Below are 14,598 nucleotides of genomic sequence, written 5' to 3'. Positions count from 1 at the left end.
GTTTTCAGTGGAAATCTAGGTCAGAGCAGAGAAGGCAGACCCTCGGGAATTGTTAAATACCCATAAAAACAAAAACAGAGGGAGAGAGATTTTAAAGGGGATTTAGTGAATGTCACCAGCCTTTTCTTAATATCCAGGCCTTTTCTTCTCTGGACTTGTTTGAGGCACCAATGACAGGCTTTTGGAGCCTTCATTTTGCCCTACATGTATTTATTACTGTTAAATTGGGTTTGAAGATTGTGTTGCTTTTATGGGAGAATGTTTGCTTTATTACAGGAATGGAATAAAAATGGAATATTTGAGTGAGAGGAATGAGAATATAGATCAAAGAGAGGTCCATGTTGTTTGAAAATGAAAAAGCTGTATACAGATACTTTTCTGAGCTCTCAACTCTCACGTCTCATCAGGCAATATCTATTCATAATTATCCTGTTTTGTTTTTCAGTACATATTTGTCTCCTTACTCTCCAGAGATTCAACTTACAAACTACTAAAATCTGTGTGTGGACACTTAGAAGTGAGTATGATGTCCCTGAGCCTCAATTACTGTCTCTCTTCTGTATTTCTTACGGTTTCATAGTTAATCTGGTTTTTCGTTTTGTTCCAATAATTTCAGAATACAAGTGTTGGTAACAGTCCCAATCCATCTTCTGCTGAAAACAGTTTCCGAGCAGACCGCCCTTCATCTCTGCCTCTGGTAAGTTGCCTACATAACTATCTAAATGCAAAAGAAAGGGAATATGTCCCACAATTACACTTGTGCTTACACCATGACCAGGGTGTGGGAAGAGCTTAGGACCAAAATATTTGAGGTACAGTTGAAGAAACAGCGCATATCTGCCTTGAAGAAGAGGAAACCATAGTAGCCATAAACTTTTTCCAAGTAATTGAAGAGTTGTCCTGCAAAAAGAAAGAAATACCTAGTAGACTATCTTGGTGAGTTGCTGGTCAGTGAATGCATTCATAAAATCTTGCTCTGTTTGCTTGTCAGTATTAGCTTAGAGGGATTCACAAATCTATTTGAGGTAGGACTGAGTTATCCCACAAATCCTTAAATGTCTTCTGTGTTCAAGGCACCATGCTAATGCACACTGTAGGATACCAGGAAAAATTAAAACTAATTCATGCCTTCAGAGACTTCACAACTTAGAAGAGAAACGAATATGCTCAGAATTAACTGTTAAAAAAAAAAAAGAAAAGAAAAAGAAAAGAAAAGAAACCTATAACGCCCAAGTGACAGGTAAAGATTGATTCATTCCCTTACACTTTGTAAACTGTAGAGTAAGTCTCCAGTGGGAAGTAGCTCCCTCTGTTTGTGTAAGATTTGTACCCATGATGGTTATAATGTTTTCCCAAGAGAGTTCCAACCATATCATACAAATGATTATAAATATTCAACATTAGTGAAGCAATATGAGCCCATGGTTTCAACATCTCCCACAAATCTTTTTTTGAGAATAGTTAAAAGTAATGGGATTGAAAGCGTGTTCACACAAACACTTGTACAAGAATGTTAACAGCATTATTCATAATAGCCAAAAGGTGGGGAAAACCCTAATGTCCATCAACTGATTAATGGATTTTTTTAAATGTGGTATACCTATACAATGGGATATTATTCAACCATGAAAAGCAAATTAAGGGCCAGGCATGGTGGCTCACACCTGTAATCCCAGCACTTTGGGAGGCCGAGGCGGGCGGATCACGAGGTCAGGAGTTCGAGACCAGCCTGGCCAACATATTGAAACCCTGTCTCTACTAAAAAATACAAAAAATTAGCTGGGCCTGGTGGTGCATGCCTGTAATCCCAGCTACTCAGGAGGCTGAGGCAGGAGACTTGCTTGAACCTGGGAGGCGGAGGTTGCAGTGAGCCGAGATCACGCCATTGTACTCCAGCCTGGGGGACGGTGCAATGAGACTCCATTTCAAAAAAAAAAAAAAGGAAATGAAGTACTGATACCTGCCACAATATAGCAATATAGACGGACCTTGAAAGCAGTATGCTAAGTGAAAGAAGCCAGACTCAAAAGGCTACCTACTGTATGATTCCCTTTATATGAAATATCTTGAACAGGCAAATCCATAGGCACAGAAAGGAAACTAGTGGTTGCCAGAGAATGGGGTGAGGGAGAAATTGAGAGTGACTGCTAATGGGTATGGGCTTTCTTTGGGGGGTGATGGAAATATTCCAGAACAAGATTGTAGCCATGGCTGTACAACATTGTGAATATTCTAAACACCTCTGAATTGTACACTTTTAAATGGTGGATTTTATGTTACCTGAATTTTATCTCAATTTCTTAAAAATATACCTTGAAAAACAGCAGTGGGAAGCAGTACAGAATATAATGTAACACATATGATTTGGAATCCAAGAAACCTGGTTTTAAATCTGGGCTCCACCCAGCTATGTTGTATCATCAGGCAAGCTCTTTAACTGCTTTGACTCAGTTTCTTCATCCATTAAAATACCAGCTTCATGATGTGGCTGTGAAGATTAAATGCAATCATGTACGTAAGGAGCTTTGCATACTGCCTGATACAAGATAGGCATTCAAGAAATCATTAAATTGAAGAAATTTTCAATTTTCCTTCTCCTATAAATCCTTGTATGAAATCGAAATGAGTGTTGAGATGAACAAAAGACAGCTAGTTCAAGGTGAAAGGTTGGTAATTTGCTTACAAGATGAGTCTCTTCTTCATTTGGCAGCTGACTAAATTGTTAAAAGCTCAGCCTAATTGTACCTCTGCCAGGACATTTTAATGACACCATTTGTCTCTTCAGTTCTTAAGCACTTTGGGGAACCAATAGAATACAAAGTAGAACGTCTGTGCTTTTTACCCTACTCCTCCATCATCTTTCTAAAATTTAAATGTACTATCACTAGCCCTGTTTTGATTTAGTTGAGGGCAGAAAAAAAGCTTAAACTTTACTTTCAGGGTCTAATTGGCTAAAGCCATTTTTCCTTTTCTGTTTCCAATACTTTTTTAAAAAAACTATGATTTAGTAATATCTTTCTGTCTACGTATTTGAACTTGGATTTAAAGCTTTCTATTTTTTTCTCTTATATATGTCTGTAGTAATCAGGTTTTCTCATTACAAAGTGCTAATGAAACCTCTTCAGCTTCACACTGGAAGCTTCTCAATTATCGGCATTCCGGGTGTTTTTCTAGACATTTGTTGTTTCAAACAAGTTGGCCAGTGTTTGTTGACAGAATTTTAACTGCCTGAAAAATCCGTTTCAGTAACCAGATACTCAGTCATCTGTTGGGAAAATCCCAGTTGTATGGAGTAATCCTTCCTTCTATTCTGTTTTATAGGTCAGGCCTAGGTGAAAGGGCTGGGAGTTACAAAGCCCTGCCTGTTTACTAAGGGAATATCAGCCTGTCTTCATTTCACTGTTTCCTTTCAGGATTTCAATGATGAATTCTCAGATCTGGATGGAGTGGTTCAACAAAGAAGGCAAGACTTGGAAGGATACAGCAGTTCTGGTTCTCAAACTCCTGAATCTGAGAACTCTCGAGGTTTGGGAAATTGTTGTATTTTGACTAAAATTTAATTCCCCTCAAAACATCCTCACCCCACCGCTTAAAAAAAAAAAAAAGAGAAAATAAAAGAAAGAAAAAACCCCACATTGTCTTCCTAGTTAAAAATCAGGAATGGAATCTGGAGAAAGAATGCCTTGAGAGTTCGAGGGAAAAGAATTGCCCATGTGGTAAAAATTCATTTCCTTTTATGCACATTTAACAGAGGTCTCTTAAATAGACTTAATATTGGGGTGGTAGAGAGAAAAAACATAAAATTTTGTTTTTGTTTTTTTGTGTGTGTTTTTTTTTTTTTTTTTTTGAGGCTGGAGTGCAATGGCGCGATCTCGGCTCCTGCAACCTCCACGCCCCGGGTTCAAGCAATTCTCCTGCCTCAGCCTCCTGAGTAGCTGGGATTACAGGCATACGCCACCAAGCCCGGCTAATTTTTGTATTTTTAGTAGAGACGGGGTTTCACCATGTTGGTCAGGCTGGTCTCGAACTCCTGACCTCATGATCCACCCACCTCAGCCTCCCAAAGTGCTGGGATTACAGGTGTGAGCCACCGCGCCTGGCCTATTTTCTTCCCTCTTATTTCAATAATATTTTTAATTGTTACAGCTGAATTATCCATATGAGTTGGTTGGAAAATGAAAGACTATCCTTATATCACTTTATTACTCATTTGCTTAAGCATTCAATTTCAGCCCCAGCCACCACACCACAACTAACTTGTGAGACGATCCATTCATATTCTTGACCATTATGCATGTTAAGGGATTGATTTACTTGGAGATTTATCCTGTTTTTAAATACATTGGAGAGAAAACTTACCCAGCTCCATTTTGGCTTAGTAGATTTCCATGTGACAGAATCACAAACAGTTCTGAATGTCTCCAAGGGAGAAGCAAAGCCAACTCGGGCAGATGCCCATGTGAACAGAGTACCTGAAGGAAAAGCCAAGAGTCTCCCCGCACAGGGTAAGGAATGGATGTCTTGTGGGGGTGGGTTTAGAAGTGTTGGAGATGTCTGTTTGGAACTTTTTTTTTTTTTTTAAGACAGTATCTTGCTCTATCACCCAGGCTGCTGTAGTGCAATGACATGATCTCGGCTCACTGCAACCTCTGCCTATTGGGTTCAAGCAATTCTCGTGCCTCAGCCTCCTGAGTAGCTGGTATTACAGACGCACACCACAACGCCTAGCTAATTTTTGTATTTTTGGTAGAGACAGCATTTCACCATGTTGGTCAGGCTAGTCTCGAACTCCTGACCTCTAGTGATCCACCCGCCTCGGCCTCCCAAAATGCTGGGATTATAGGCATGAGCCACCATGCCCGGCCTATTTGTAACTTTTAAAGGGTCCCCATGTTTCACCTTATGACTGCTTTTCATAGTCCCTTTCTTCCCTGTGTATTATAGGTCTTTGCATATTAATTCATTTATTCATTTAGCAAACAGTACCCAGTTCTGTGCTTACGGTGGGGGATACAAAAGTGAATAGCCTTCATGGAGGTCACTTCATGATTCTGAATACATGAGATTATCTTTCAAAAATTTCTATTACTGTAACCCCAGCACTTTGGGAGGCCAAGGTGGGAGGATTGCTTGAGTCCAAGGAGTTCAAGACCAGCCTGGGCAACAGAGTGAGACCCTATCTCTACAAAAAATTTAAAAATCAGCTGGGTGTGGTACATGTCTGTAGTTCCAGCTACTTGGGAGGCTGAGACAGGAGGACTGCTTGAGCCCAGGAGGTCAAGGCTGCAATGAGCTGTGATTACGCCACTGTCACCTGGGCAACAAGTGAGACTATCTCAAAAAAACAAAAAATTTTCCAGTAAAACTCAAGTGTCTTATTTACTAATTATTCTAATAACTAGCTATCCTGGTAAGAGAGCAAGGATATTGTTATATTGTTCATCATTGATTCCAACACAATGCTTGACACAAAGAAGGCTGTGGATAGGTATGTAATCAATGAAATGTGTTGGAAGGAATTGTACTACTGGTTAAAATGACAACTGGGAGGCTTCAGTTGATATTTTCTCTGATTTCTTCTACCTGGGAATAATTACCTCTCTCAACTACCCCATAGGGATATTGCTGGATAAAAGAAGTGTGTTACGGTTTTAAGCAGTTGTTTTTTGTTTTCCACCCAACAGGTCTGTCAGAAACTGTTGGAATCTTACATAAAGTCAAGTCTCAGAAATGTCCGATGCTTCACCATATTCTTATATTCTATGCAATTGTGTAAGTACATGAATTTACTGTGAGTGACTAAGAAAATGATTCCATTCGCTAAAGGAGTAATCTCTTCACATTGCCGAGGCCTACTGTAAATCTCAGTTGTCTGAAATGTGACCCACATCTTTACTTTGACAATTTCTGTCGCCTACTTCAGCTTTTTTTCCTTAGGCTTAGGTCACATTTTCATGGTTGTGCCAAACCCTGCAGAGGACTAAGTTCTGAGTGGGTACCATTAGTTGGGAAATTGCTCTGTGAATTGTGAAGCATCTTTACCCTTGTTATTTTTTTTACTTTATTTTTTTAAGTGACATATAATCATTGTAGGTATTTATGGAGTACATAGTGATGTTTTGATACATATGATGTATACTGATCAGATCTGGGTAATTAGCATATCCGTCACCCTTATCATCTCTTTGTGTTGAGAACATTCAGTATCCTTCTTTTAGCTATTTGAAACTCTATCATTGTTAACTTTAGTCATTCTACAGTGGTATTCAACACTAGAACCTATTCCTTCCATCTAGCTATAATTTTGTTTTGCCATCTGTCCCATGTCCCCTGAACAGGGGCCAACACAACTTGAAAATGTTATCCTCATCCCCTTTACCAAAAATGTAGGCATCAACTTTTTTAACTTCTAGTGTGTAACCAATTGTTCTTCTGAAAATAGCCTGACCCAGTTCTAGGCTGTTCCTCCCAACCAAGGAAAATATGCCCAGTCTGGTTTCCAGATAAAGGAGGGAGTCACCAGAGAACGCGGCTGGGGACTGTCTGCCCAGGCTCTTTTAGCAGAGGATGGTAGTACCGCAGGGAGGAGGAACACTGGCTTGGTACTCCAACTTGGATCTGGCTCTGACCAATGCTATTAGAAGGGCCATTATTTGCAAATTGGGGGACTTGGACTAGAGGATTTTAAGTCTCTTCTAGCTGTAAGTTTTATAACAAGCATCAGCCTGTTTAAAAAGGATGTTTTTAAAATCTCTTCACCAAGTTATTTTGGAAAATGCCTTGCCTCAAGTGTACCACATTGGCACTGAGTTGTTTTATGAACATCAGATCCTGGCCGTTAACCTAACGAAAGTTTCTCTTTCATCCCTTTCCAGGGTCTGTGCACTAATCATCTCGACCTTCTACATGAGATATAGAATTAATACTCTGGAGGAGCAGCTGGGGTTACTAACCTCCATTGTGGACACCCATAATACTGAGTAAGACGATTGCCTCTAGTGCGGTCATCTGCTTGCCATTCTGCTTAATATAATCATTGACCTGAACTTAGCATCCTTCTTAGTAAACATTAACTGGAGATGCATTCTGTATGAGACATTTTGTTAAGTGTATATGTGGAAAGTAAAAAGGTAGGAGGGTCTAGAAATGAATGACCTGACCCTGTACTATTTTGGAGTTGTTGTAATGTTGCTAGTAATAAGGCAAGAAACAAGCCTAATTTTATATTATCTTGCTCTAATATGCTAAGATGCAGTTGTGACCTTGCCCCATTTATTAAACTACGCAAGTTTACCTTAGTAAAATGGCAGTAAATCAAGACACTCAGAGAAAGAAGCAATTCAAGAAACCCAGCACATTTTATCATGCATAACTTTTTATATTAACTCACTTATTTGCAAAACTCTTGACCACTATCAAGATCATTGTGACTAGTAATTAGTTGAATGTGTCTGTGAAGATTTTCCATCAGTCTTTTTTTAACATGCCTGGCGTAATTAAACCTTTTCAGATGTAGAGCTCTTTTCCTTAAACCTCTTTACAAGAAGATTTTGACACATTGCCTAAAAAGTGAAATAATTTATGCCATATTAGAAAGTGTACATTTAACCCAAGTTTTTGAAGTAGGGATATTTCCTGACAGAGTAGTCACCACATCCTTAAGGCTCTATTAGAATGGATACATACACATACAAATACAAATGATTTTTTCCTCATTATATTTTCACCATAACCTTAGAATAGAACTGTTATTCCCATTTTACAGATGAAGAAACTGAGACTCAGAGTAATAATTAGTTTAATGTCTTACTGTTTGCAGATTCAGCTACAGGTCTATATAACTACAAAGACCATGGGCTCCTGAGTCTACCAGTGGCTCTCAAACTTTAATTTGCATCAGAATTATCTAGAATTGTTTAAACAGATTTCAGGGCTCATCTCCAGAGTGCCTGATAGAGTAGGTCTGGGATAAGGCCTGAGAATGTGCATTTCCAGCAAGTTCCCAGGTGGTGCTGATGGCAATGGTCTGAGCTCTGTACTTTGAGAAATACTGTGTTATGCCATTCTAGGACCTTTCTTTACTCTGTAGGAATTACCTCTAGGTGGCTTACATGTATGCAGGTATACAGGTTATTTTTGACCCATAAATATACACTTGAACTAATAAAATACAAAAGCCTAATAAACAGTTTGGTATGGATTCATGCTCTGCCCTTACTTTCTCCCATCTTGTTCAAAAAGTTAATATTGGCATAGAGATAAGAAGTGACTCCAGGCCAGGCACAGTGGCTCACGCCTGATTACAAGATAAGGGCAATTATAGTTGTATGATAAATCTCAAAGAAGAAACTACAAAAGTCTCATATTTCAAGGGACATTTGATTAACTAGATAAAGACATTCCTAAACTTTTAAAGTTCTGGTATAAATAGCTGAAAAGTGCAATAATTCTTGTACGTTTATGCTCTAGTGGAGACAGAGAGGATATGGGGGTTAATAAAAGGGTTCTAAGAAACCACGTGCTTGAAAATAATTGCCTGATTTTTGTTTAGAAGCCGAAACACACCATATCCACTTAAACAAAAATAGCTTAAGAGATTTCCAGCTGAGCTTTTAAGAATTAGTTCCCTAAACATCTAGCCTGGAGTTGAGGATTACTGCAGGGCTTTGTCTAATATTAACAAATGAAATGTTCACTCTCTTCTATTATAAACCAATTTTCTGTTCAAATAAATTTTAAATGCGTTCATTCCACTTCTTTCCTTGTCATCCCTGCCCATAATAATTTTTCTCTTTTTTCTTACAGACAGGCAGCACCATCTGGCCTGGGGTCACAAGTACAATTCAATGTGGAGGTTCTCTGTCAAGAGCTTACAGCTAACATAGTGAAATTAGAAAAGGTGACCTATTTCTTTCCACGTATGGGGGCAGTCACAGTGCCTATTGGTTGCCCTAGGTCAGGTCAGGGATTACACACTCAGATGCTGTTAGTGTGCCACAATAAACCTACATGATCAACCCTGGCTAGGGGCTTTTCATAGTAAATGTGGAAGAATATTTTTTATTTCCACAAAGAAATAGGTTTTAATCTCATTTTCCTTGAAATATATAGTCTTGTAGGTCTTTTGTTTTTCCTCCTTGATTAGACATATTACTTTATAGCACAGGGCCCAATGGTAAGTGACCACTGACATCGGAGCTCAGTGTAGGGACATAGTAGGGAGTGAACTAGAGACCAACCACTGGCTTGGCCAGAAAGTACAGCCCCAACTCCACCCAGGCTGACTGTTCCCATATGTAAAATATTGCATGTAAGTCCTAGTAGAACCATGGAAGATAGGTGTCATTGTTCCCTATCGGATAGCGGAAGAATCAGAGTTTCAAATTAGCTTGCTGAAGGTGACACACCTAGAAAGGCAGCAGACGTGAGTCTGCTGAGAGAGCATTAGAAGAAAAATATATAAATAAAGTCAGCAGATCTGGAACCTGAACTAGGCCTGTCTGACTGCAGAGTTGTGCTTAGAAGCTCTCTGCTTTACTGTTCCTCCGAATTCAGCTTTAGGCTTTGTTGATAAGGCCACAGATGTACCTTTACCTCAAAGTATCTACAGTCCAAACAACCCTAGGGCAAATCTGTCCTTAGCTTGTGGCATTCTTAGAAGGCAGCAGGAAGGTGAGCTGGAGAAGAAGATAGGCATGCCAGAAATATCCCAGAAATAAACCTGACTTACATGTCTTATTTTCTTCTCCTTTGTCTGATAACTACTTTGTTTTTACCCCAATCCTTCAGGAAAGGCTTAGAGAGAAGAATCCAGTGTTCAATTAGAACTGCTGTCACAAATGCCCAGTATTTGGTTGCTTTACATCATAGTACAGTTATGCTTACTTGGGAAGACATATTTCTTCATATTAAATGCAAATTAGTAAAATTTCATGTTAAATACAAATGAATAAAATTATCTTTGTTTTCCAACTCTCAGTGTTAGTTAGTATTTAACAGCTAAAGTATTAAAAGCAAAGGAGTTTCCAAACTTATGTTCTAAACCAAGTCAGGTCAGAGAATTCATATTAAATCATTCTATTGATGGGCAAATGTGGAAAGTTCTTTACATCAAGAATCAACCTAGAGAAGGTATGGGTTAGCTTTTTTCCTTTCTAAAACATTAGTTTCTGAGAATTGAAGATAAATGATTTTTTTTTTAATGAAATTCTTACAAATGTTTGGCTTTCATGCAACCCAGAGAATGGAGTGGTATTAATTTTCAATTTTGTTCACTCTTACATACCAATGATATTCTTTGGATTGGAAACACATGGGATCCTGCTGCCTTCTTTTGTGTTTCTTCCCACTCTCCCGCTGAGCCTGGCCGGGACACCACATTCTGTAACCAGGGAACTGAAAACAGAAGGGCTTGTTCACAGCAGGCAAACAGCCTCGGGTCTTGTGCAGGGTTCAGACACCCTAGCAGGGAGGCTGGGGAGGTTTACAGGAGCAGCAGAGGAGACCACCTTTGTCTCAAAGCAGAAACTGATTCAGTAAAAAGTGGATTTGGGGTCAAAATGCACGTGTTGATGTTCTAAAAAGTTAGAAGTTGCATACATTGCTCAAAAGAATCTAAGTATAAAAAAGAGGTACCAGGCCACACCCGTGCTCTTTTTGATTCATCTGCACCTTTCCTCAGAGGCAGCTGGGCACTAGTGCAGCACACCCTGCCTGTGAAATAGCAGCTCCATGCTGTTGAAGGTGTTATACTGCATACCAGCAATTCCTTCTTCTCGCCTTCGGGGGCCGGTGATGTCTAAACCTCATGATCTTTCTCTGCTTATAACTTCCCTATTTCTGTTCATGGCATCACTGTTCTTTCAGTCATCCTCATTGGAAATCTAAGAATAATTTTTCACTCCCTCTTTTCACCTGCCGCTGGTTGACTAGTTGGCAAATCCAGTGAAGTCTGTCTTCAAACGTCTCCTCAAAGTTTCTTCCCACAGGTACCATCCTAGTCCATTCAGCCTTCCCACTACCAGTCAGATAGTGTGAAGCTCGATCTCACTGTGGTCTTTACTTGTATTTTCCTAATTATTACTGAGGCTGAACTTCTCATCTATTTATTGGCCATTTGGGTTTTCCTCTGTAAATTTCCGATTTCCCTCCTTTGTTTTAATTTTGGGTTTTGTGTGTGTGTCATCGTAGGTGTGTTTTGTGGATTTGGGATGTCAGTTCTTTGTTTTATTCCTTTTTCTACCTCCCACTCCTGTTTTTCCATTTATCTTTGGTCCTGAGGGATACATGAGGAAGAAACAAAGCAAGAAAGTGGGGGAAGAAGGCAATGTCTTTTATGGGAACTGAAGTAAACACTTATTTTCTTAGTTCTGGAAGTGGAATTAAGGAACAGTATAGTAGAAAGAGCATAAATGTTGGAGTCAGGGCTTTGTTCTTATCCCTGCTCCACTGCTTACTACCCACACAACTCATCCTGCTACTTCAGCTCCCTGGCCCTTGGTTTCATGTGTAAAGCCTGTCATTGTGTGGTGTTGTGTGGCTCAGGAGCAGGCATGCCTTTGCTGGCACTTACATATCAGATCTCCTTCCTCCTCACTCACCTGAGAACACCCATAGGACATCACAGACTGTTCCTCTAAAAAAACAATATGTTCTTTCCTTTCATCTGCAAGCTTTCTACTCCCATCACAGTGCTGGTTGTTGAGAATTCCTTGCTCTGAATTCTTTTTTTTTTCTTCTTTGCTTTTTTTCCCGAGACAGAGTCTTGCTCTGTCACCCAGGCTGGAGTGCAGTGCCGCGATCTTGGCTCACTGCAACCTCCACCTTCCGGGTTCAAGCAATTCTCCTGCCTCAGCCTCCCAGTAGCTGGGATTACAGGCACCTGCCACCACACCCAGCTAATTTGTATATTTTTAGTAGAAACAGAGTTTCACCACGTTGGCCAGGCTGGTCTGGAACTCCTGACCTCGTGATCTGCCCACCTCGTCCTCCCAAAGTGCTGGGATTACAGGCGTGAGCCACAGCACCCAGCCGCTCTAAATTCTTACAAGTTCCTTTATTCAACAGTCATTTACCGAGAACATTTTTGATGTCCAACATTGGACCCGTCTTAAGATCCAAACATCTGACATGATTGATCTCTGTCCCTGTGAAATCGACAACCTTCTTGGAAATGTTAAATAATAATATCTAATTGGAGTAACAGGAGTGTTAAACATTATTACCTGGCATTTTTCTTATTAAAACCATCAAATGGGCTGTGTAAAGACCAATTTCCCATTGTCTTCTAATGTATTTGGGTCACACGGGTGTTGCCAGTTCCTTGTTCTTTTTCTTCCATCTCATTTATCTCCGTCTCTACTGACATTTTCATCTTTCTGCCATTCTCTTTTTTTTTTTTTAAGCCTTATATTCTCTCATTTTAAAGTGGATTGTCAGCTGGACATGGTGGCTCACACCTGTAATGTCAACACTTTGGGAGGCTGAGGCAGGAGGATCACTTGAGCCCAGGAGTTCTAGATCAGCCTGAGAAACATGATGAAACTCAATCTATACAAAAAGTGCAAAAATTAGCCAGGCATGATGGTGCACGCCTGAAGTCCCAGCTACTTGGGAGGCTGAGGTGGGAGGATCACTTGACCCAGGAAGTCAGGGCCACAGTGAACCATGATCACATCACTATACTCCAGCCTGGGTGACAGAGCGAGACCCTGTCCCAAAGAAAAAGTGGATTGTCAGAGTTCTAGTTTATGAAAAAGCATCTATTTGCCTCACCTAAATTTAACTCTTTTGTAGCTTTTTATTCAAAGTGGAATAATCTAGAATGCTATATAGACTATAGCAAATATGCCCTTAATATACTCCATTCTATTTAATAATAAGAGCTTCTTTTCTTTTATTTCAAGATACAAAATAACTTACAGAAGCTGCTTGAGAATGGGGACTGATCAACCAGATTGCTTGGGCCATCGGAATACCTCATGTTTCCCTTTGAAGAAGGTGCTTCCTGAGGCGTTTTGTTTGAGTGCGCCCTGCTGGTCAGAGGCGCAAGCAGATGAGAATCCAGACATTGCATGTGGACGTCTCCAGCTCAGGAAAGTGGGGAGGGAAATAATTTTGGTTCTTGTGCAATAAAAGTTGACCTTGACTCTCTGAGGAAGATTTTGCTGCTGCTGCCTGAAGAAAACAGACCCATCTCTGGAGGTCTCAGGAAGGGCCCAGCGAACACTCTCTTGGATAATTACCATGATGGCGTCAGCAAACACTCCACCCTGTGCCTTTTTAGTCCTTCCTGCCTCTCCCTTACACCCCTCTTAACGACTTTCAAACTAAAGGATACATCATATACCAACAAACTCACTGTGGTCCTTTCAAGAATTAGCCATGAGTCTCAAAAAGGCAATAAATGGCTCTAAGTGGACAGGTTTGCTTCAAACAAGTAACATCTACATTTTGTCTTTTTTTTTTTTTTTTAGTTCTCCTGTTATGTTCTGGTTTAAATCACCTGTGTATCTTAATTTCTCAATTCCTTTTTGGCAAGAATATCAAGCAAGGTGGATTTAACATTTCGTTTATGTTTTGTTTTGTTGCTGTAACTAATAGTTAATTGGACTGATTCTTACCCAGCCCTGATCAAGAATCTGTGAGGCGTGTGACTGAAGTAGTAAATTAAACTTATTTTGAAACCAAACCTAATTTTTAAGCCAAAAGGTATAATAGTGATTTAACACAGGATGAAAAACACTGAATTTTTAAGACTGTAGGTGGACTATGTTAGTAGTTTTGAAACAGGATGTCTGTATTCAGCATTCAATAATGCTAAAATCCATTTCAGCATGAAATTTGTATGTTTTTATCCTTTGCTGACTGAAATAAAATAACTGGTGGTTTGCTAACTATTTACCATACGGGTTGACTGGTTTTTATTAATAATTGTTTAGGGTATCATAAGATCTGTAAGTACAAAGGATATTCTGTTTCTATCTGCAATGCATTTGATAATCATTTCTATGAAATGTATTTTATTTAATCAGATAAGCTAATAAGTGAATTGGTTATATCGTTTGTATCTGTTAGCCTAGTGGACAGCTGTGCCTGGTGCACCTCTGGCTTTTAATAAATACTCATTTGTTGAAACGCCCTGCTAACACTGTGTTTTGTCAGTTCGTAAATTCTTTTAACCAAGACTTAACTATGCTTTTTAACTCTTTTTCCACTTGCCATCTACTACTTCCAACTCACTTATACTTCCTTCCTCCCAAGTAATCATTTCAAAACTGATAAAGGGATTTAAGTTCTTGGGTTACAATGGTTTAAAGGAAAGAAAATGAACTTTGAAGTCAAAAAAAAGACAATGCTTGATTCCTCAGTCCACATTTCATGAGTTATGTGACCTTTAGCAAAATATTTGGCCATATCCCCCATTTTATTGATAAGGTTGAAAGTACCAGTAAAAAGTATCAGCATGAGGATTAAATGTGATAATGTCAGCCAGGTGCAGTGGCTCATGCCTATAATCCCAGCATTCTGGGAGGCCAAGGCAGGAGGATTGCCTGAGCTCAGGAGTTTGAAATCAGCCTGGACAATGTAGCAAGATCC

The 14,598-nt window shown here is 39.6% G+C and overlaps 1 protein-coding gene across 6 annotated transcripts in view; it reads left to right on the top strand.

Moving 5' to 3' along the window:
* Positions 1-14,349, top strand: part of GRAMD2B (GRAM domain containing 2B) — a 132,350-nt gene extending 118,001 nt beyond the window's left edge. The window contains exons 7-14 of one of the 6 annotated variants that reach the window (XM_058440554.1): positions 446-517; positions 617-697; positions 3,414-3,525; positions 4,383-4,505; positions 5,685-5,772; positions 6,876-6,980; positions 8,806-8,899; positions 12,906-14,349. In XM_058440554.1, coding sequence (XP_058296537.1) covers positions 446-517; positions 617-697; positions 3,414-3,525; positions 4,383-4,505; positions 5,685-5,772; positions 6,876-6,980; positions 8,806-8,899; positions 12,906-12,947 — 717 coding nt within the window. In that variant the 3' untranslated portion in view covers positions 12,948-14,349. Of the gene's footprint in view, positions 1-445; positions 518-616; positions 698-3,413; positions 3,526-4,379; positions 4,506-5,684; positions 5,773-6,875; positions 6,981-8,805; positions 8,900-12,905 lie in introns of all 6 variants that reach the window. The other 5 variants (XM_032156546.2, XM_032156547.2, XM_032156550.2 and 2 more) reach the window with 5 other exon arrangements.
* Positions 14,350-14,598: the final 249 nt, after the last annotated feature.

This window comes from Hylobates moloch, unplaced genomic scaffold (genome assembly GCF_009828535.3).
Source record: "Hylobates moloch isolate HMO894 unplaced genomic scaffold, HMol_V3 SCAFFOLD_6, whole genome shotgun sequence".
Classification (NCBI taxonomy): Eukaryota; Metazoa; Chordata; class Mammalia; order Primates; family Hylobatidae; genus Hylobates; species Hylobates moloch.
Note: the sequence above shows the minus strand (reverse complement) of the source record. Positions and strands in the feature narration are given on the sequence as shown.